At 42.8% G+C, this 23827-nt stretch overlaps 1 protein-coding gene across 5 annotated transcripts in view; it reads right to left on the bottom strand.

Annotated features, from left to right (window-relative positions):
- LOC110196196 (cytochrome P450 4F3-like) overlaps positions 1-23827 on the bottom strand; it is a 46509-nt gene that overhangs the window by 10481 nt on the left and 12201 nt on the right. The window contains exons 1-5 of one of the 5 annotated variants that reach the window (XM_078154049.1): positions 22304-22412; positions 20905-21121; positions 3187-3331; positions 1215-1268; positions 587-714 (exon numbers count right to left, since the gene is read on the bottom strand). In XM_078154049.1, the coding sequence (XP_078010175.1) occupies positions 587-714; positions 1215-1268; positions 3187-3331; positions 20905-21120 (543 nt within the window). In that variant the 5' untranslated portion in view covers position 21121; positions 22304-22412. Of the gene's footprint in view, positions 1-586; positions 715-1214; positions 1269-3186; positions 3332-3364; positions 3478-7728; positions 7874-20904; positions 21122-21580; positions 21691-22303; positions 22413-23827 lie in introns of those variants that run through there. The other 4 variants (XM_020969325.1, XM_020969326.1, XM_078154048.1 and 1 more) reach the window with 4 other exon arrangements.

Here is a 23827-nt window from a genome sequence, read left to right as displayed (position 1 = left end):
GAGAGAGAGAGAGAGAGAGAGAGAGATTGACTGAGATTGTGCTGGCTTTCTCCCAGGACCTGACACACTGGTTCCTGCCTCTTCAGGCACCCAGAAAGAGGAAGGAAGGAATCTCTGTTTGCTATAAAAAGAACAGCAGGGATATGAGCCACATTGAGAATTTGCCATTGGGATGGAAAGATCTATTGTTGGGATTCAGGAACTGAGAGCTAGTCCCTACTCTGCCACTGAAAGACTATGTGGCCTTGGAAAAGTGACAGCACCTTTCTAGGTCAGATTTTCCTTCCTCATCTGTAAAATGGGGATAATCAGTACTGCCCTCCATACCTCCCAAGATGTAAGGAGGAGAGGAAGTTATGTGGACTGGAAACTGACCTGCAAGATCCTGGAAGAGGCTCCTGGGTGATGGTGATCATGGTCTCTGCCCCACAGCCCTAAACCCATACTTTAACCAAGAAAACATGGATGTTGCTATGGTCCCCATTATGCCTCCTGAGGCCCAGACTGGTCTGGAAGGGAATTCACTTTGTGCAGGCTCATCTCTGGATGGATTCCCTCTCACCCTGACTGGCTCCTCGAGGCTTACATGCATGATGTCTGCACTCTGGTTGAAGATCTTCACATAAGGTTTAAGGATGTCAAAGTGAAAAGCTGGGGTCAGCATGCGCCGGTGCCGGCTCCATTTGTCTCCTTTACTCAGCAAAAGCCCATCCCCTAGAAGAAAGATGGTGGTAGGGATCATTCTCCAAATCTTAGGCCTCAGGCCAGCCTCCCAGGCCCTAGAACCAGATGCGGCCCTCAGCTTAGTCTTCCATTACCTTTCCCAACTCTTAGCCCCTAGCCCAATCCCAAGGCCCCAAACACTAGGTCCTTAGCCATACCCCCAACCCCAATTCCTTAGCCTTCAATCCATAGAACCTCTGCTCCCAATCCTAGGCTTCTACTTCTAGGGAGTCTTGAGTCCCTAAGCTTCCCAAATACCAATATTCCAGCCCCATTACCCAAGCCCCACCAAGCAAGGGCTCCATCCTAGACCTCCATGGCTTCAAATAGTCCAGAACCTAGCTCCTAGACTCCCAAATACTGGCCTCATCTCAATCTCCAATCCCTCCGGTCACAAACATCCTTTCCTTAGTCCTCCTGACCAACACATCCCACCCTCTACCTTCGGGCCAATGCCTCCTCCCCAGGTCCTATTCCTACACGTCACTCACCCAGCCAGGGTTCTAGGAAGCCATAGAACAATTTGTCCTTGGGTGCAATAATGGCTGTAAGAGAGAGAGATAGGTCCTTCAGAGTCCTGACATGACTATGATTGGGGATAAGGGGAAAGACAAACAACCCAGAGGAGGTCAAAGACAGAGAGGTCATCCAAGGGTTGGGCCTCTAAGTCAGGCAGAGAAGTGACTAGGGCTTCACTTCCTGTATCATCCCCCCAGCTCCCCTCTCAGGCTAGCATGGACTATACAAGAAGAGAAGGATAGCAAAGGATGGAGTGGGTAAGGAGGTGAGGCTAGGCAGAGGGCAGGAGAAAGAGAGTGGAGATTGTAAAATGGCCAGACACACCTAGCTATGCTGAGTAGATACAACCTAAGGAAGGCCCCAGAGTTGATGCAAAGCACTCTGGATGTGGTCCAGACTTGACCCAACACTACCAACATAGCCCCAACATGGTCTCAGGAATCACTTACCCCAAGACAGGGACTATATACCTTCTTGACATGAGCCAAGACAAATCATTGATGTGATGTTTTGAGAGGGAGATATTCCTCCCACAAATATGACTCAGAAACTCATTAAGTCAAGGCCTAGATATATCCTAGACATGACATACACATTCCCCAAGACGTACCCCTGTAGAAAGCCCCAGACATACACTTTGGATATAGGCTTAAACATGGATTTAGACACAATGCACATATGGACTCGGACATGACTTGGGTACTTTCTGCTCCTGCTTTTGAATCTTTGATTTCATTGGTGTAGAGAATTTCCACTGTGGAAACTCTAGAAAGCGCTATATCTTCTAACTCATCTGAAGCTTGTGGTCTTAAGAGTTTTCTGAGGCACTAGAAGGTTAAGTACTTTGCCCATGATTGTGTTGCTACTATATGTTAGAGACAACATATGAACTCAGTTGTTTCTGACTTCAATGGCAGTGCTCTATTCATTATGCCAGGCTGCTCTCATGCCATAGATGTGGTCCTTGGGATGTGCCACACATAGGACAAATCTCCCTTCCCTACCCAGTCCCAGTCCCAGGGCTTTAGAGATAATATCTGTGGAAATGTGGTCCAGAATTCTATATAACCCCAACAGAGCATTGGTGCCTCCACTCTCCCCCACCAATCTATGGCACATAAGAGCTGACTGAGACATATCATTAAAATAAGGGCCAGATGTAGCCATGGAAACATGAACCAGACATCTCCCAGTCTTGAACTCTGGAAAAGCATTCTCGATACAAGTTTAAATATATCCCTTGTCACAGCCCAGACATGGCTTTAGACATAACATATATGAGAGCCAAGAGATAGCCTAGACATGCCCCACAACACGGCAACAATGTAGCTAACATGTAAACCCAAAGCATCACTTCCAAACGTGGTACCACAAAGCCCAGATACAGTCCTAGACAGCCTGAGATGGCCTCAAACATAGCATCAGCACAGCTTACACATAGCTCTGAATGTCCTGAGACACGGCCCCAAACATACCACCAATATATCTCAGACACAGCTCAATATATCCTGTGTGTGGCCTGAGGAAGCCCCAAACGTGGCACCAACACAGCTTAGACATTGTCTAGGACAGTCTGAAACATGGCCCCAAATACAACAGCAACACAGCTCAGACACAGCCCAGATGTGGCCCGACGCAGCCAGAGACCTGGACCCAGAGAAGTCACACAAATGGAGACCAGACAGCCCCCAGTGCCTACAATGCAGTCCAGTCATAGCAGCTGGCCAAAGGAGGGAGATCTGTGGGAGCCCAGATAAACAGGAGACAATTGTTACTTTAACCAAGATTCTCTTCCCCTGCTGTTTCTGGAGCCTGACTTGAAATGTTCCTACTCCTTCCTTCCTTCTCTCCCCATCCTAGAGCAGGCAGGCAGCACAGAGCCCTCAGAAACCAAGCCTTTCAGTGGCAAGGGGACATGGGGGAGCAGGGAGGAGGGAAGTCTACCTGAGGCCAGGAGGACTGGCTTGATGTAACTGGGGTGGAAGATGCGTATCACGGGGCACCAGGCCCCTACCCACCAACAGCACACATCCCTGAAGCTGCAGACCAGAGACTGAGTATACAGCAAACCCTCTTCAGAATTATGTATCTGGGGGAAGAATGGAGAGGCAGGGATTCACACCTGAGGAGGCAGGAGGAACATGGAGCCAGGTGGGCAGAGGGGCTGACTGGAGTCTGGAATCATTTTCTTTTCTTTGTCTGACATCTCCATCCCTCTCAATCCGGTTTACTCCCCTGGAAAAGAGTCCCCAGAGTATGGCCACCCATGAAGCTATGAGACCCAAAGTCGAGAAGAGAAGAGGGGAAACTGACGGACATTTCCTCCATCTGTAGAGTGAGAGTATAAAGACCTTGAAAGAACCAAGTAGAACATTGGGGAGGAGTTGCTGGGTATCTGGAACCTTCCTTCTCTCTGAAACCTTATCTTTGTTTCAGCCATGACCCAAACAAGTTCATAGGACCCTGGAATGGAAAGGGACTTCAGAATTGTTTATTCATTTTTCCAATCATGCGTCACTCTCTGTGACTGCTTTCAGGGTTTTCTTGGCAAAGATCCTGGAGCTGTTTGCCCCTTCCTTTTTTCAGCTCATTTTATGGCTGAGGAAACTGAAGAAAACAGGGTTAAGTGACTTGCCCAGTGTCACACAGGTAGTAAGTGTCTGAGGCCACATTTGAACTCAGATTTGACTCTAGGCCCAGCGCCGTACCTCACTCACTGTTCTACCTAGTTACTCACTTGAGAATTAGAATCCCGTAATTTTCCAGATGAGGAAACTGAGGCTAGAGAGGTTATACAACTTCATCAAGATCACCTAGGGAAAGGCCCCCTGAGTCAGTAATCTTTCCACTATAATTGACTGACTCTCCCCAGCACCAGGTTAACTAAGAGTCACACCAGACAGGGCCATGCCTAAGAGCCCTGAAATTTGCCAGTTAATAATCTGAGAGTAAATTAGTGTCCTCTTCTCTAGGCTGAACTACAGATACAGGCTAGACTTGTGATTTCATGAGTATAAGGAGGTCCTTGTGACAGAACTTCCTTTACTCATGCAGCTTGGCACCTTCCACTCTTAAAAAATGAATTACATCTCTATTGAGAGTTAAGAGATATATAGCTAGAATGGACCTGAAGTGGGACTCGAACCCAGGACTTCCTGAATCCCCATCCACTCTCCTACACACTCTCTCTCATCTACAAGGGATCAGTGTCAAGCCATTTGTTTGCATACAGTGCTGCCCTTGTCTTCTCTATCTGTGATTCTCCTCCCACAAGTGGGCAACCTTGACCTTTGCACTCTGACTCAGCACTGAATGAGCCTCTGGAAGGATGCATTCCACAGAATATACAACCCTGTGAAATAAGTGCTATGATTATTCCCATTTTACAGATGATAAAAGTTTCACTTCAGGAGAATTCTCATTGTCAGGAACCACATCATCACAGGAACTCTAGGTCCTTTGTCATTTTGGTTGCCCTTCACCTCATTGATGCCCTTCCAGAAGTATGGTACTCTGAACTGAATACAATACCCAAATGTGGTTCAACCAAAGCAGAGTCCTTGGTCAGCAGAGTCCAATCAAGCAGAACCATTTTTCCCCTTAGCCTGACCTCATGCCTCTCTCAATGTGCCTCAAATCTCATTGGCTTTCGTAGTTACAATATTACAGGACTGAATTTTTTTTCAGATTACCTTCCATCTAGACATGCCTCTCTATCTTGTACTTGTGAAAATAACTATGTGTTCCCAAATATAATTTGATCCCCCCCCCAATTTACCTTATTAAGTTCAGCCCAATATTCCTGTCTTCCAAGATCATTTTGAATCCCAATGTTCATCTGCCTGGTGAGCTAGTTCTCTGCCTCCATTCACACATTCAGACTCCTCCATCTGCACTGGACTCTCATCAACTGTCCCCACAACTAGCCCTGCACATTGTCCTACATATTATAAACATATTTCTCCCTGACTTCTTCCTTCTTTTCTTTATTTTTACAAATTCTTTATTTATTTATTCTTAGCTTTTAACATTCACTTTTATAAGATTGAGTTATAAATTTTTCCCTCTCCCCCCACCTCCTTCCCAAGACATCGTGAAATATGATATAGACTACAAATTGATAATCATATTAAGTGTATTTCCACATTAGTCATGTTGTAAAGAAGAATTAGAATCAAAGGGCAAACCATGAGAAAGAAAAACAAACAAAAAAGAAAATAGTATGTTTTGATCTGCATTCAGACCCCATAGTTCTTTTTCTGGATGTGGTTAGCATTTTTCATCATGAATCTCTTAGAATTGTCTTCAATTATTGCATTGCTCAGAAAAGCTAAGTCTATCAAAGTTGTTCATCACATAATTTTTGCTGCTATTGTGTACAATGTTCTCCCGGTTCTCTTCACTTCACTTAGCATCAGTTCATGTAAGTCTTTCCAGGTTTTTCTGAAGTCTGCTTGCTCATCATTTCTTATAGCACAATAGTATTCCATTACATCCATATACCACAATTTGTTCAGCCATTTCCCAATTGATGGGCATCCCCTCAGTTTCCAATTCTTTCCCACCACAAAAAGAGCTGCTACAAATATTTTTTGTACATGTGGGTCCTTTTCCTATTTTTATGATCTCTTTAGGATACAGACCTAGAAGTGGTGTTGCTGGGTCAAAGAGTATGCACAGTTTTATAGATCTTTGGGTGTAGTTAAAAATTGCCCTCCAGAATGGTTGGATCAGTTCAAAACTCTACCAACAATGCATAAGTGTTCCATTTTCCCCACAACTTATTATTGTCCTTTTTTTTTTTATCATGTTAACCAATCTGATAGGTTAACCAACCTGGTAACCAATCAGAGTTGATATAATTTGCGTTTTCTCTCATCAAAAGTGGTTTATAGCATTTTTTTATATGACTACAAACAGCTTTAATTTCTTCATCTGAAAACTGCCTGTCCATATCCTTAGACCATTTATCAATTGGGGAATGACTTGTAGTCTTATAAATTTGACTCAGTTTTCCATATATTTTAGAAATAAGGCCCTTATCAGAGACACTGGTTGTAAAAATTCTTTCCCACTTTTCTGTTTCCCTCCTAATCTTGGTTGCATTGGCTTTGCTTGTGCAAAAACTTTTTAGTTTAATGTAATGAAAATTATCCATTTTGCATTTCTTAATGTTCTCTTTCTCTCTTGTTTAGTCATAAATTCATCCCTTCTCCGTAAGTCTGACAGATAAATGATTCCTTGCTCTCTTAATTTGCTTATAGTATTACCCTTTATGTCTAAATCATGTATGCATTTTGACCTTATCTTGGTATATGGTATAAGATATTGGTCTATGCTTGGTTTCTGCCATATTTTCTAGTTTTTCCAGCATTTTTTGTGAAAGTGAATTCTTATCAAGAACTCACTGGAGTCTTTGGGTTTATCAAAAAATAGATTACTATAGTCATTGACTACTGTGTCTTGTGTATCTAACCTATTCCACTGATCCAACACTCTATAGTACCAGACGGTTTTAATGATTGCTGCTTTATAATACAGTTTTAGATCTAGTATGGCTAGGCCACCTTCCCTTGCATTTCTTTTCATTAATTGCCTTGATATTCTGGACCTGTTGTTCTTCCAGAAGAATTTCGTTATTATTTTTCTAGCTCTATCAAATAATTTTTGGTAGTTTGATTGGTATGGCACTGAATAAATAAATTATTTTAGGTAGAATTGTCGGGTTTTTGATGTTAGGTTGGCTTACCTATGAGCAACTGATATTTTTCCAATTATTTAGATCTCACTTGATTTGTGTGAAAAGTGTTTTGTAATTGTGTTTATATAGTTCCTGAGTTTGTCTTGGCAGGTAGACTCCCAAATATTTTATATTGTCTACAATAATGTTAAATGGAATTTCTCTTTTAATCTCTTGCTCCTGGGCTTTGTTAGTGATGTATAGAAACATCAATGATTTATGCAAATTTATTTTATATCCTGAAACTTTGCTAAAGTTGTTAATTATTTCCAGTAGTCTTTTAATTGATTCTCTAGGATTCTCTAAATATACCATCATATCATCTGCAAAGTTGTACCATGCTTACATGTCTAAGTATGATATCACCCTTTCTCCCATTTCCTCCATCTCTCATTAGACAAGGATTCATTCTCCTTGAAAGGAAGCCCTTAATCATTTCTATTCATATGAGAAGCACAGGCCTGAACCTCATACACCCATAATAATTTTTTTATTACTTTGAATTGAATCAAATATAAGGTAGACAGGCCAGTTACTATGTCTCTTTTACAGATCAGTAAAATGAAGCCCAGAGAGGTAATGAGACTTGCCCAATATTAGACATGATCAGAGTAAAGCTGAGACTGGAACACTACCTGACTCACAGTCTGTGTTCTTTCCCCTGGATCCTCACTCTGTTTCTGGGCCCCCTCACAAACCTAGGTCTCCCTTTCCAAATTAGGCCCATAGAAAACCAAGGGCCATACCTGAGGCCTTAAGCAAGGGGGAGATGACCTGGGGATGGAAGAGTCTTATCACGGGAGTGAACGGCCCCATCCACAAGATGTGGACATCACTGAACCGACAGCTCAGCTCCTGAAGATTGCGAATACCCTCTTCAGTAGTCTGGGCCTAGGGACAACAAGCAGGGGTTAGAAACCTAGACATGAGGGAGCTGGAGCACCTTCACAGAGCTCCGTCTGCCAGCTACCTCCTGGATACCCCAGTTCAGAGGTGGGGCTTGCTGAAATGGCATTCTCCTTTGCGACTTCTCTGATGCTTTCTGACTTCCCCTCTCTCACCTCTTGTCTCTAACTTCTATTGCTTTTTCCATTCCTCTTCTTTCTCCCTCTCTCTTGTTCCCTATGGGCGACAAGATAGAGCAGTGGATGGAGCGCCAGGCCTGGAGTCAGGAAGACTTATCTTCCTGAGTTTTGTTTTTGTTTTGTTTTTTTGCTTTTTGGCTAGGTAATGGGGTTAAGTGGCTTGCCCAGGGTCACACAGCTAGTAAGTGTCAAGACTCTGAGGCCAGATTTGAACTCAGGTCCTCCTGACTCCAAGGCTGGAGCTCTATCCACTGTACCACCTTCCTGATTTCAAATCTGGCTCTCAGACATTTCTGAGCTGTGTGACCCTGAGCACCAAAATAGGTACTGCTCCCCTGAGTCTCATCTATTTCTTCCATTCCTCCCATTCTCTACACATACACACACACACACACACACACACACACACACACACACACACACACACACACACTCACTCACTCACTCATACACACACCTATTAGATAAGGCCAGACAGCTGTGTTCTAACGCCTGCTCGCAAGACAGGGGAACAGGGCTTTCTGGAAGAATTCCCAAATCCATCTTCAACAGAATAAAGCTCTCTTTCCTCTAACTGTCCTCCACTCTTGCCTAGCAGGGATTGGGGAGGCAGGGGCCATTCAGAAATGAGGAGATAGGATGGCAATAGAAAATGAAGAAAAAGAAAAGGAGGTAAAGGAGATGGATAACGACAAGGGAGAGGAAGAAAATGTGACTGAGAAGCCTTAGATGGAAGGAAGAATCAGGAAAGCCACAGTGTACAGCATGGGAAAGCAGAGAGTGTTATGGGGTGATACTGGAGAAGAGATTTGAGATGTTATCATAGACAATGAGACAGAGATAGAGAAACATATTGACGCAGACACATTAGGTAATTAATCAATATGTATTTCATTTAGTGTTGAGACATAGCAAGAGAAGACTAAGGATTGGGGATGAAGCTTAAAATCAGGAAGCCCAGATAATTTGACAGGGGTGATAGAGAGAAAGAAGACAGAGTATTGTATGCCCAAGAGTTGACCTCTAAGCATATCTTGGAAAGCTGCAGGCTCAGGATTGATTAGATATTGTCCCACAATGACCATGGCCTCTGGGGTGTCCATAACTGAGGCAGCAGTAAGGGGTTTGATGTAATCAGGGTGGCAAAATGTAGGCAATGGGTGGAAGGGCCCAAGCCATGTTACAAAGGCCTCCCTATAAGCAACCACCAGCTGGACAATTTGATCCATTTCCTTCCTCCATGGAGCTGATCTGTAAAGAGTGCAGCAGGGGGAGTCAGCAGCTCCAGGCAGTCCCTAACAGACTGTGAAGCTTCCCATTGTAAGGTCTGGCCACGGAGCCCCTAAGGGCAGGGGGTGAAAACAGCAACTTTGCTGGTGGACTCTCCCTCTGCACACCAACAGGAGGGGCAGCATGACATCGTAGAAAGATCCCTGGATTGGGCCTCAGAGGACTTGGGTTCTAATCCCAGCTGTGTTACCTTAAGCAAGCACCCATCCCTCTCTGGACCTTAGTGAAATGACTTCTAAGGGCCCTTCCACATCTAACATTGTATGATTCTACTGGATCTCCTTGAGCCCTAGAAATGCAGGAAAAATTTTTCTATCTCTAAGTTTCTTATGTTCTCACCAAAGGACTATGTGTCATCTTCCAAATGTAGTTTTGTGGGAAGGAATACAAGTGAGCAGAGAGATTAGAGAAGGTATGATAAATGCAGTGTCAAGGGCCCTGGACTAGGAGCAAAGATCCCAGTTTAAATCCTGGCTCTGCTACCTAAGTGACCCTAGACACATTACTCTTTGGTCTCAAGTTCCTCACTTATCCATAGACACTGTGTGGTTAGGTCAATATGGAATTGGTTGAATTACCGAAGTTATCCTGCAGGAAGGTCTCTAGTGGAGTGCCTCAGGGTTCTATTCTTGGATCATTGCTATTCAATATCTTTATCGATGACTTGAATGAAGGCTTAGATGGCATGCTATTTTAAATTCTCAGATGACACAAAGCTAGGAAGGATCATTAGTACAGTGGACAACAAAGTGGGATCCCAAAAGTAGACTGAACCAAGTTGAAGAAAATGAAACTTAATGGGAATGAATGAGCAGGTTTAGCTTTGGGTTCAAAAAAATCAATTTCATAATTAGAAGGTGGAAGCATGGCTAGACAGTAGGTGATCTGAAAAACAGCTGGTGGCTTTAGCATCCTGAAGAGCCATGGAGACATGGCAACCCTGGTTAAACCCTATGGGGAGTTTGTCTCTGGGCAACATATTTTGGATGCTAATATTAATAAAAATTAATATAAATAATAATATTAAAATAATAGCTAATATTTATACAGTACCTAATAGGTTCCAGAGACTATGCTAATTGCTTTACAATTATTATCTTATTTGATTTTCACAAGAACCCTGGGAGGTAGGTGCTATTTTTGATCACCATTTTACAGATGAGGAAACTGAGACAAACAGAGGTTAAGTGAGTTTCTCAGGGTCATACAGGTAATAAATTTTTGAAGCTAGATTTGAACTCAGGTTTTTCTGACTCAAGACCTGGCACTCTATCCAATGAGCCACCTAGTTGCCCCAAGGTTGTGACATTGATGGGGCAGATAACCAGAAAAGGGCAACCTGGATAGCAAAGGGACAGAAAACCATGCCTTACAAGGATCAGCTGATGTTTGGTTGGAAAAGAGAAGACCTAGGGGGAACACAATAACTCTCTTTGAAGGTCTGTTATGTGAGAAAATGATTAGACTAATTATGCTGGGTTCCACAGGATGAACAATAGCACTGGGTACAAGGTATAGGAGGGCAGATTTCAGCTCAGTATATAGAAAAATGTAGAACTACCTAGAAGTGAAATAGGTTGTCCCAAAAGTTATTTGGGAAGTCTTCATGTAAAGGTCTCTGACAAGGATTTTGTAGAGGCTTCGAGTTCATGTAGGGGTGGACATGTTTAACCATTAATTTCTTTTTGAGCTCTGAAATCCTGTGAACTTTGACCATCAGACATCAGAGACATATTTGACTTTGCCCCTGTCTATTATTTTACAACTTGCATATTCCCTTATTTTAAAGGCAATAAAGCCTGGGAACAGCCTGAGGTTAAGAAAGAAGGGGATGGGTTTCCTGGAAGGCTGCAGCAGGTATTCATCTTTCAAAGATTTGAGTTGAGAGAAATCAGGTTATAGAATTGATGGTGTGGGTTTAATGGGGCAAGTGGTCTATTCCCAGTGCCTGGGAAGCCAGAGTTATGAGGCTATTCTAGGGGCTGGCATCAGAAGACCTCCTCCAGGGCATGAGGAGAGTAGTCCTTCCTGAGAAGGTTTAGTATTGACAGACTTGGCCACAGAGCTTTACAATGGGGAGGAACATGGGGTGGGGCAGCATTTCTACTAAGCCATAAGATAAGGCATCAAGGACTTATAGAAGCATATGAGGCATCCGGTGCCATGCCACCTGGTCTAACCTGGGACAGTTGAGACATTGGGTTCCTCAAAGGGACTTAGCTTCATAACCAAGGGAGGAGACTCTTTGGCCCTGCCCAAGACTCCCTTTTAAACCCACATCAAGGTCCTTCTCTTAGGTTGGGTCAAGTTAAACAATGGTGTAGAGTGGAACTTCTCAAGATTTCCAGTACCAGGGGAGTTCCTGAGAAAGAGGAAGAAAGTCTCCTATCACATCTTTGGCTTTCAGACATGCCTAGAAGTTGATTGGGTTAAATCTTGAGCAATTGCCTTTTTAAAAACAAACATGATGATACTTAAAAAACATTGTAGTTATTTCCCAATAACATCTCCTGCCCCCCAACACAACAGAACCTTACCTTGTTGGGTTTTTTTTTTATAGATAAGATGCAAGATACATTGGTAGAGTCTTATCACAGATTCACCCATGCTGGAAAATTGAACACTAGCCATGAGAGACGTGTCAAATATAGTGCCAACACACAAGAAATTCAAGAAGGAAGAGAAAGAATGATATAATATACTGCTCAATGTTCTTCACTAGTTTCTCAAACTCCACAGTAAAACCCTTTGTGAAGGCAGGAAGCATGTTACCAAATCTCTTAATAGGCTCTAGAGTTGTGGTTGATCTAATAATTAGCTATCAGTAGCAGCTGCTATACTTCTTCCTCCATAAACATCCCAGATACATATTCACTCACATAGCTGTTGGCTCTGTCCTACATGAAACTGTACTATCTGCTCATTACTTGCTTTTTCACACTCATAAATGTTTTATGAAGGTGCTGGAAATACCAAGCCACAAAACCCCCGACTAATTCAAGTATCTATTAATACTCCAAACATGTCATATAGGCTATTGATAACAAAGAGTAAAGGGGATCCAAGCAAAATGTCTTGGTGCTGACACTGTGTATGCATACTTCCCAGGCTTAACCCATCTCTGTCCCTCCTCACCCTCACCACAGTATTTTCTGCCTCTCAACAAATATTCTATCTCCCCTATCCTCTTTCTGTATTGAGTCATCTCACTAACACAGAATGGATAAACTTTCCTTCATTGCTCCCTGGTTTGCAGCTCCCATTCAGCACTCTAGCACTCCTGTGGATATGCTTGTACAACCACCTAGTTCTTTCATTTGCTGTTCCCGCAGAGAAGAAAGCTACAGAGGGATCTTTCCCTCTTAGCTGCAGATGGAAACTCCCTGCCCTTCTCCATTTCGAGTTTCAGAATAGGTTGGTCTTGAGAAGACTTTGGCATGACTGTCCTGTTCCCATGGCCTGGACAAGAAATTAACCAGCCTCATAAAATCATAGAACATAGAGTGCTTGAGCTTGAAGGGCCCCTTGAACATGTTGGAATTGGGGTAGAAGACTCTTAAGACTTTCAGGATATAAAATAGTAGAATATAAAATGGGGAAGGATGATCCTTAGAGGATAGAATGTCTGAATTGGAAGGGACCTTGGATTGGAGAAATTTAGAGTCAAAAGGGTCCTCAGAATATTATCAAAAATGAGAACCATCTTAAAATATACATTGTCAGAAGTGTAAGGGTACTTAGGATAGCAAACCTCAAGAATCAAAGGAACCTTAGAAATAAAATATAAGGGCTAGAAAGGATCTTAAGATATAGAACATCAGAACATTGAAGGACCTTAGGATAAAGAAATTATGAGCCTACAAGCAACCTTAGGACATAGAATGTCACAGTGGTTATGGATTTTAGCACATAGAATGTCAGATCTGGGAGAGCACACAAATCATTTATGTCATATTCCCCAGAGTTGGTGTTTTCACAACTGATGATTGTGGAAATCTCCCTGGTAGGGGAAACAGTCCTCTTTAAAGAAGGAGTGTCAAACTCTTGGACTTTTTGGAGCCAAAATGGTGGAATAAGCAGTAAATCTTCATGACTCTCCCATATTCACCTCCAAACAACTATTAAATAATGCTCCAAAACAAATCCCAGAAGAGCAGAACCAGCAAAAAGACAGGGTGAAACAATCTTTTACCCCAAGAAACTTGGAAAATCACCAAGAAAGGTCTTTCTCACTCAGGCAAAAGGGGAATGCTGTCCAGGATAGGAAGAGTCCCAGTAAGCCAGTAGCAAGTCCCACCTAAGCAAATCAGTAGGAGATCCTGAGCTCTAGTACAGTAGAGTAGGCAAATGTCAACACTGGGACCCCCCCATGTGCCTTAGCATATGCAGAGAAACTGGCAGACTCCAGCCCCCAAAATTGCCATGTGCTTCAGCATAGCCCAGCCACCAGTGGCCACACAGCCACGTGCTTCAATGTAGCCCTGTGGAAATGCAGAAACTTCCCACCAGTGTCAGCACATGCCAGACACCAGCAATAGGACCCTGGTTCAGCATGAGGTAAGCTAACAGACCGCTATACAGTAGTGCCAGCCACCCTCTACCCCATCCGCTGGGCATAGCACCAGACACGAGGGTACCCTATAGGCCTCAGGGCAACATCAGTGCAGCACCAGGTAAACAGCCAGGGCCTGCAGCCCCTAGCATAAGAACACTGAAACAGTGCCCCTTCAGCCCTGGAAACAGAACTCAAATTTAAAAGAAAGGAAAAAGGCCAAAACAGATGAACAAAACAACAACAACAACAGAAACCAAAAAGGAATCTGACCATCAAAAGTTATAATGGTGAATGGGAAGATCAAGACACAAACTCCACAAAGGACAACAATGTCAAAACATCTGTGGGCAAAACCCCAAAGAAAAATGGGAAGTGGTTTCAAGCCCAGAAAGATCTCATGGAAGAGGTCAAAAAGGAGCTTAAAAGTCACATAAGGGAGGTAGAATAAAACTTGGGAAAAGAAATGAGAACAAAGCAAGAGAATTATGAAAAAAAAAAGAGTCAACAGCTTGATAAAAGAAAACAACTGCTTACAAAGTAGAATTGGCCAAATGAAAAAGGAAGCACAAAAGCTAACTGAGGAAAACATCTCCTGAAAAGTGAGAATGGGCAAGTGGAAGCTAATGACTATACATGACATCAAGAAACAATCAAACACCCAGCAATAGCACTTCTTGGGCTGTAGCCCAAAGAGATTGTAAAAATGGGAAAGGAATCCACTTATACAAAAATATTTATAGCAGCTCTTTCTGTAGTGGGAAAGAATTGGATATTGAGGGGATGCTTATCAGTTGGGGAATGGCTGAACAAGTTGTGGTATATGAATGTAATGGAATACCATTGTGCTATAAGAAATGATGAGCAAATGGACTTCAAAAAAACTTGGAAAGATGTGTATGGACTGATGCTGAATGAAGTGAGCAGAACCGGGAAAACATTGTACACAGTAACAGCCACATTGTGTGATGACTAACTTTGATCGACCCTATTCTTCTCAGAAATGCAAGGATTTAAGACATCTCTAAAACTCTCATGACAGAAAATGTTATCTACATCCAGAGAAAGAACTGTGGAGCTTGAATGCCACACTATTTGCTCTTTTTTTTCCTTCTGTTTTGTTTTGTTTCTTCTTCCTTGTGGTTCTTCCTATTGGTTCTAATTCTTCTTTACAACATGACTAATATGAAAATATGTTTAATAGGAATGTATATGTAGAGCCTATATCAGATTGCAAGCCATCTTGGAGAGGGAGGTGAGGGGGAGGGGGAAACATTTAAAGCTCAAAAGCTTATGGAAGTGATTGTTGAAAACTAAAAATAAATTAATAAAAAATTAAAAGAAAAAAAGAATCAATCCAATGAGTGAAATAATAGAAGAAAAGGTAAAATACCTCATTGGAAAAACAACTGGCCTGGAAAATAGATCCAGGAGAGACAATGTCAGAATCATTGGACTACCTGAAAGCCATAATTAAAAGGAGGACCTGGACATCATCTTTCAAGAAATTATCAAGGGAAACTGCCCTCATACCCTGGAATCAGAGAGCAAAATAGGTATTGATAGAATCCCCTGATCACTTCAGGAAAGAGATCCTAAACTAAAAACTCCAACGAATGATATAGCCAAATTACAAGACTATCTGGACAAGGAAAAAATACTTCAAGTGGCCAGAAAGAAACAATTCAAATATCAGAGAACTACAATCAGGTTTGCACTGGGCTTAGCAGCTGCAACATTAGAGGATCAGAAGTCATGGAACATGATATTCCAGAAGGCAAAGGAGCTAGGACCACATCCAAGAATAACCTACTGAAGAAATTAAGCACTATTCTTTTTTTTTAATGTCTTAAATAATTCTTTTTTTCCATTTCATTAATTTATTTTAAATTTAAGTATGCAATAAGAAAAGAAAAAAATTATAAACTTAAATACTAAAACAAAATAATTAAGAAAAGGAAAACACATTGCGATGTGCACAGCAGAATGAAAGAGAGGATTAAAATTTGCAACAATAAATTTCTATTTCAAGAAAACCTAATAATATTAAATACTACACATTATGTTCCTAGTTGTCCATCTTTTCTTTGCTTCCTTGTAAGTTTTTTTGGTTCTCTGCTGTGCTCTTTATTTTATTTTATTAATTAATTTTTTTGTTTTCAGCATTCACTTCCACAAGGATTTGAGTTTAAACTTTTCTCCCCCTGCTCCTTGCCTCCCTCCCCAAGATGGTGTGCAATTTGATATAGGCTCTACATACACATTCCTATTAAACATATTTTCACATTAGTCATGTTACAAAGAAGAATCAGAACCAATAGGAGGAACCACAAGAAAGAAGAAATAAATCAAAACAGAAGGAAAAAAAAGAGCAAATAGTATTCTTTGATCTTAAGCATAATTCTTCAAGGGAAAAAAATGGTCATTCAATGACATAGAAGGATTTTAAGCTTTCATAAGGAGAAGACCAGAATTGAACAAAAATTTTATCTCTAATATCAAGACCCAAGGGAAGCCTAAAATTGTAAAAAGGGAAAAGAAAACATAAGGGATTCAATGGAACTGAACTGTTTACATCCATATATTGGAAGATGATGCTTGTAATTCTGAAAAATTGTACCACTAATAGTACATCTAGAAGGAATATACATAGACAGAGTGTATGGATATGAGGTAAATTGGAGGAAATAAAGCATAAAATGACATAAAAAATAACTAAGGAATGAGAAAGAGGAGTACACTGGGTGCAGAAGGAATGCAGAGGTAGAATGGGGTAATTCCTTTTACATGAAGAGGTGCAGAAAACCTACTACAGTAGAGGGAAAGATGTATTGGCTTGAACCAGTGGTGGGAAACCTGTAGCCTGGAGGCCACTTGTGGGCTTCTAGGGGATTTGTTTTGCGAAGTTTGGATCGGTCAAAGGGACACACTTGAGGACCTAGAGAGCCACATGCGGCCTCAAGGCCACAGGTTCCTCATTATGGCATGAACCTTACTCTCATCAGTATTGGCTCAAAAAGAGAATGATATACACAATCAGTTGAATGTAGAAATCTATCTAACCAGATCTGAAAGTAGGAGGCTAGGAGATTAAGTAAAGAGGAAGGTGGAGTACTGACAAAAGGGAGGGCAGAGGGGGAGGTGATAGACAGAAGCAAAACAATGGTGAGGAAGGAAAAGGTAAAAGGAGAGAAAAGACAAAAAGGAGGAAAAATAGGATGGAGGGAAATACACAATTGATAATCACAACTTGTGAAAGTGAATGGGCTGGGGGCAGCTAGTTGGACAGCGGATACAGCACCAGCCCTGGATTCAGGAGGACCCAATTTCAAATCCAACCTCAGACACATAACACTTACTAGCAGTGTCACTTAACCCCCATTGCCCAACCAAAAAAAAAAAGTGAATGGGCTGAACTCTCCCATAAAAAGGAAGTGGATAGCAGAGTGAATCAAAACCCAGAATCTTACAATATGTTTTTACATGAAACACACTTGAAGCAGAGAGACACACACAGAGTATAGGTAAGTGACTGGAGAAGAATCCATCATGTTTTAACTGAAGCAAAAAGAATAAAGACAGCAATCCTGATCTCAGACAAAGCAAAAGCAAAAATTGACCTAATTAAAAGAGATAAATAAGGAAACTACATCTTGCTAAAAGTACCATAGACAATGAAGTAATATCTATACTAAACATACGTGTACCAAGTGGTGTAGCATCCTAATTCTTAAAGGAGAAGTTAAATGAGTTACAGGTTCATGATCAAACAAAAGATAGAGAGCATTCTGAAATGCAAAATAAATACTTTTGGTTATATTAAATTAAAAGGCTTTTGCACAAATAAAACCAATGCAACCAAGCTTAGAAGGAAAGCAGAAAGCTGGTAAACATTCTTTACAGCAAGTATCTCCAATAAAAGCCTCATTTCTCAAATATATAGAGAACTGAACTCATAAGAATACCAGCCATTCACCAAATGATAAATGGTCAAAGGATATGAACAGTCAGTTTTCAGGTGAAGAAACCAAAGCTATCTATAGGCATATAGAAGTGCTGTAAATCACTTTTGATTAGAGAAATTCACATTAAAACAACTCTGAATTGCCATCTCATACCTATCAGATTGGCTAATATGACAGAAAAGGAAAATGATAAATGCTAGAGAGAATGTGGGGAAATTAGGACACTAATGTACTGTTGGTGGAGTTATGAACTTATCCAACCATTCTGGAGAACAATTTGGAACTATGCCAACCAAAATGCATACTCTTTGATCTAGTAATACCACTACTTGGTCTGCATCCCAAAGAGATCATAAAAAAGGGAAACGGACCTACATATACAAAAATATTTATAGCAGCCCTTTTTGTGGTGGCAAGATATTGGAAATTGAGGGGATGTCCATTCATTGGGGAATGGCTGAACAAGCTGTGGCATATAAATATAATGGAATACTATTGTTCAACAAGAAATGAACAGTCAGAATTCATAAAAACCTGGAAACACTGGTATGAACTGATGCAAAGTAAAATGAGCAGATCCAGGAAAGCATTGGACACAGTATCAGTAACACTGTGTGATGATCAACTATGAATGATTCAGTTCTTCTCAACAACACAATGATCCAAGCAAGTACAAAGGACTCAAGAGGGAAAATACTATCTAAATCCAGTTAAAGAACTGATGGACGCTGAATGCAGATCACAGCATACTTTTTTCATTTACTTCATTCTTTTTTCTGACTTTTTTCCTTTTGGTCTGTTTCTTCTTTCACAACTGTAACTAATATAAAAATATGTTTTACATGATAGTGTATTAGAACCTATGTCACACTGTCTAACATTTTGGGAAGGGGGTGGGGAGGGAAGGAGGATGTGAGAAAAATTTGGAACTCAAAATCTTGTAAAAGTGAAAGCTAAAAAATTTCTTGACATGTAATGAGGGAAAAAATAAAATAGTATTTAAAATAAATAAATAAAAGAGGGGTGTCAGGTCCAACATAGGATCAAACAAATAAAAAACAAAGACTAGGTCAGGTCAGGAGCTGAGTATCCTCAGAGGGTCGAGGTGGAGGTGGGAAAGCTGAGACAAGAAGAGCTTTGGCCCATGAACTAAGACAAGAGTAAGCAGTCCAGACTGATTCCTCTTGGCACTGAGGGCAACTTTTTGAGGCATTTTAATTGTTCTTACAGGGATGAAGAACAGGTGTGATTTACTCACAGTTAGGGAGAGAGATGTAGACTAGTTCTGCAATTTCATCTATAGAGGGAATTCCAGGAGGAGGAAATTCCCTTTACCAATGCAGGACACCACCTTCTCTGTAACATAAAGTCTTAGAGAGATGCCTACAACTCTAAGAAGTTTCATCATTCGGTCAGGATCACACAGCCAATATATATCAGAGATGTGATTTGAATCCAAATGGCACATAGTAGGTTTTTCCTTAGGGATCTGTAAGGATGTAGAGGGCCACAAGCTATTCATGAGGTCTCACTGATGGGCGGAGGCCCCTCTCGGGTGATTGATCTATGAGCAAAGGTCACCAGGTTCAGGTGCTCCATTCTATGGATCTTTAACAATCTTTAACTCCCCTAGTTATTGTATGGTCATTAGCAGTTTATCTGGGATTGGAGTCAGATAAGTGCACAGGATGTGCATGCACAGTCCTTAGCACAGCATGAGCTCTACCTCATAGTAACTTGAGAAGAAGTTCCTGTTACTTTACTACTTAAGTGAATGCTTTGTTAAAATTAAATGGAGTTGCTTCCATCTTGTCTCCTGCCTCATCAATGCACATTCTAGATAGAAGGTTAAGCTTGTCTTATCCCTTCAAAGTTAGCGTAGGATCCTTGCTCTTGTGGTGAGCTGAGTTAGCTGTGCACAACAGTTTTTTATAAATGTTTATTGGCTGAGTTTAACTCTTTGAAAATTCCACCTGTTGCAGCTCATTCTGCATCCTGGGGCCAAGCAAAACAAGGTAAATTTACCCAGGTCTTCCTGGCTCCAAGGCCAGATCTCTGTCTACTCTGCCAGCTGCCTATCTCCTCATTGTCACATAACTAAGTTTCAGAATCAGGGCTTGAACAAGGTCACCTTTGTTCTTTCCCCTATAACATATTGGTTCAGTCTTTGCCCTCAAACTCTATTACAGGGCAGGAAAGCTCTGGTTTGGGAAGGGGCCTGGAGGATAGTGAAGAGGAGGAACTAAATTGGAAGGGAGAGACTCTCCCAAGGAGCCTTTGATGCTCTTCACCCAGACCAAGCAGGACTTTTTGGACCTTCCTATGATACTCCAGGCATTCAGTCTGGGCCCTAAGCACTCTTGATGACTCCACATCACATTGAGCATGTAGCCACCTTCCCCAGCTTCCCTTGAGACAGTTCTGAGGATGGGCAACCCCATTTCTACCAGCCAGAGAAATGTCTGAGAGACAGAATGCTCAGGTCTTCCTTCCAAGACAGGCTTTCCTCAGACCCGTCATTTCTCAGCAATCCTTTAGCTGAGCCCTTCCGTCACCTTGGTCCATCTCCCCCTTAGTGCTCCTAGCTTCTCAGGCTCTCCATCATCTTCTATACTCAATCTTCTCAACCCCTTCATTCTTCCTCCTCTGTCCAACACTCCTCAAAGCCCTTTAGTCCTGCCAAGCCCTTAGTATGGTAGTCCTCATAATCCCACTCCAAATCCTATCAGTCTCCACTGGGGAGTCTTGGAGATTCCCACAATTTCCTCAGTGGCCCATGGACCTCATATCCTGCAATTTCATTTAGTCTAGGGGACCAGGCCTTCCTTTTCTTCCATGAATTGGACTATGTTGGAAGTTTGGTGCCCTTCCTCAGTCCCTTATCCAACTAGTGCCCTCATCCCCTTAGTTCCCCTAACCTTCCCATTCCCAGCCTCTAGCCCAAGTTCCCCCCAGTACATTAGTCCCTTCAGCCCTCCATCTTCTGTCCCCACTGACTCCCCCAGTCCCCACCCCAGGTTCCCCACTTACCAACCCCAGATGACCAAAGAGCCAGTTCTTAAGAGGGGGCTGAGGGAAACACCGAAGCCTCTGGCAGTTGACATAGTATCGTTGGACCCAGGCTAGGCCCTTGACTAGGATCCAGGTGCCAAGGGCCAGTAAGGCCAGCAACAGGATGGAAGAAACCCCAGGCTCCAGGACTGCCAGGCCCAGAAGATGAGATAGCCACTTGGGGGCAGGCAGCATCCTGCAGGGAGAGAGACCATGAGACAGAGGGGGAGGTATAGGACAGTCCTAGGATAATTGTTGGGGCTGGACACATGGGAGAAGGGATGAAGATGCTAAGAGGTATGGAGAGGAGGCCTGACTGTAGCGAACCATTTCAGAGCAGTTTAAAGGGGGAGGAGAGAGAAACAAAATTAGGAGAGGAAGCAGAGGGAGGCAAGATAAAACTGAGAGGTCTGTGGCAGAAGGAAAACACCAAGGATCCAAGTGGCACCAGTGCCTCGGCCCCTCTAGGCTTAGAGTTCTCTGAAGGCACATTCCTAGAGGGGTGTACATCTCCCAGACTCCTGATGGGAAGGAGAGTAGGGAGGCCCCTGCCCCCCCCCCAGAGGGGCCTCCCCCTGCCCCAGCTGGGCTCTTGGTCTTGCATTTGTTGTTTTCTCTTCTGGATGCCAGCATTTTCTTGAGGTCAGTAACTAACCCTAGGAGCCCATCACCCCCATTGGCCTCTTCCAGGCTCCAGGCTGCAGATTCACAGGCACTTTGTGAACCACTCAAGTAAGACAGCTGACTCATGTGACTTCCCTTCCTAGAGGCCTCTCCCAAGTCCAAGCTGACCTGGCCTGAGTTTGAATTCCAGTTCTAGACCCTCGAGCCCTTCAGGGTGGCAGACAAGGCTCTCTTCCCTAGCAAGGAGTCCTTCCTTCCCTGCAGCCAGCTCTTGGGGTGTGTAGAAGGGGGACCCTCCAAGGGAACCACCTAATCCTGCTTCCCCTTTGACTCTTTCAGTGTCCTGCTGACAAACATGCCGTCTGCCGTGGTTGGACCCACAATCTGCCCTTCGCTCCTACTTCCCCCTCCCAATTCTTCCCAAACACTGGCTGCTTCAAGAACATCCCTCTCCCCTCAGTGAACGAGAGGCTGGAGCTAAGCTGCCAATCCTGAGCTGGAAAGCCCATCCGGTTGCCGGAGGTCTCATCACTTTCCCCAAGAACTGAATAGGGAAGGAGGAGTTGGGTGAAAATCCTGGAGCAGAAGGTAGGGTGACCCAGAAAGCCTCACCCATTTGCCAAGAGTCCTTAAGGGCAGAGATTTGGTCAACTACTTAGGAACTCCTGACACAGGATCAGGGTGAAAATTCTCCAGACCCCTGCCTCCTCCCCAGTCCTGGCACCTGGTACACAGAAAGGCTCGTTGACATCACCTGGGTCCTAGGGAAAGTTGAACACTAGAATCTCAGGTGATGCTGGACGGTAAGGGAGGTGGGGCTGGCACATCAACAGCCCAAGAGTCCATCTGGCTGTGGACAGCCCTAGTAGGCAGAGTTATGAAGAAGCCCCAGGCTGCTCAGCATTTCCTAAAGGGTGGGGTATGGGGCAGGAGAGGAAGGAGGAAGGTAACAGGAAATCCTGAATTGCAAAAAGTTTGTCCTTGCATCAGGGAGGTACTTCCCAAATGCTCCTTCCCTCAAACCGCGCCCCCCCCCCCCGCCTTCACTGGGCCCTTTCCCACCTTCAGGTTTGGGTCCTGATTTCCCTGAACAGGTGGGGCCACCAGGGAGAAAAGGCCATCATGGCAAGAGGAGGACCTTGAAGGATTTAAGATGGGGTGGGGGTGGGGGAGCTGGGGGCCTGGGCCATGGAGCCAAAGGCCACTGAGGAATGGGGTAACTTTCAAAACCCGAGCCTTTCTTTGGTTGGAGCAGGAGACAGTGACAGACCAAGGTATGTAAATGTTTAGGCTGGGCATTAGAAACTAGGTGACTGATGAGGCAGGTTAAAGTCAGTAGGAGACACAACTTCCAGGGAGTCCGAGCTGGGTAGAGTGGCTTCTATCATCATCCTAGGACCCCTTTTAGGCAGAACACTGAGACCAGGAAGGGGATTGAGGGGCAGGATGGTCTCCTTCCTAAGAGTCTAAAAGAAAGAAAGACCCCTTCTCCTCTCTAAGGCTAATCCTCTTCTACCTGGTGACACAAGTGAGAAAGGGCACAGCCAAGCCAGAGCCAGGGCAGAGAACAGTGACTAGGATAAGGAAAGACTGGAAACTATGCAATGCAAGGGTCACTCTTACCTACTGCCGGCCGGACATCTCTGTCTGAATACCAAAGTGAGCATGTCTAAATGGAATTCCATTTTAATACTCAATGATTCCAGAGAACCAATGATAAAGCATTCAATCCTTTACAGAGAGGCTAGGCAATGGGACACATTTTTTTTTGTAGTCACTAGGGTGATTTGTTTTGCCTCATTATGTACATTTATTTCAAAAATTTTTCTTTTTCTTTTTTAATTTCCCAATGGGACAGGGAGTGGGAGGGAAAGGAAATAGATTTCTATTCATTTAAAACAAATGGAGGGGTGGGAACGTACTAGAAATGTAAAATAGTGTATGCACTTGTCAAACAGGTAAAAATACTGTTAGTTTTACATTGTTACAAGAGAGAATAATCTATAAATGTCAGTGAAGTAAAAACCAAAACATATCAATATAATTTAAAATGAAAAAATAGGTTTCATCTTCCTTTCTATTTTTCCTATTTCTTTCTTTCCTTCTTTCTCTTTTCTTCTTTCCTTTTTTCTTTCTCCTTTCTTCTTTCCTTTTTTCTTCCTCCCCTTTTTCTTCTTCCTTTACACTTCTTTCTTCCTTCCTTTTCTTTTTTTTTCTCTCTTTCTCCCTTCTTTCTTTCATTCATTTTTTCTTCTTTTCCTTCCTTCTTTTCCTTTCT

This window comes from Phascolarctos cinereus, unplaced genomic scaffold, assembly GCF_003287225.1.
Source record: "Phascolarctos cinereus isolate Bilbo 61053 unplaced genomic scaffold, phaCin_HiC Scaffold_4;HRSCAF=312, whole genome shotgun sequence".
NCBI classification, from domain to species: domain Eukaryota; kingdom Metazoa; phylum Chordata; class Mammalia; order Diprotodontia; family Phascolarctidae; genus Phascolarctos; species Phascolarctos cinereus.
Note: the sequence above shows the minus strand (reverse complement) of the source record. Positions and strands in the feature narration are given on the sequence as shown.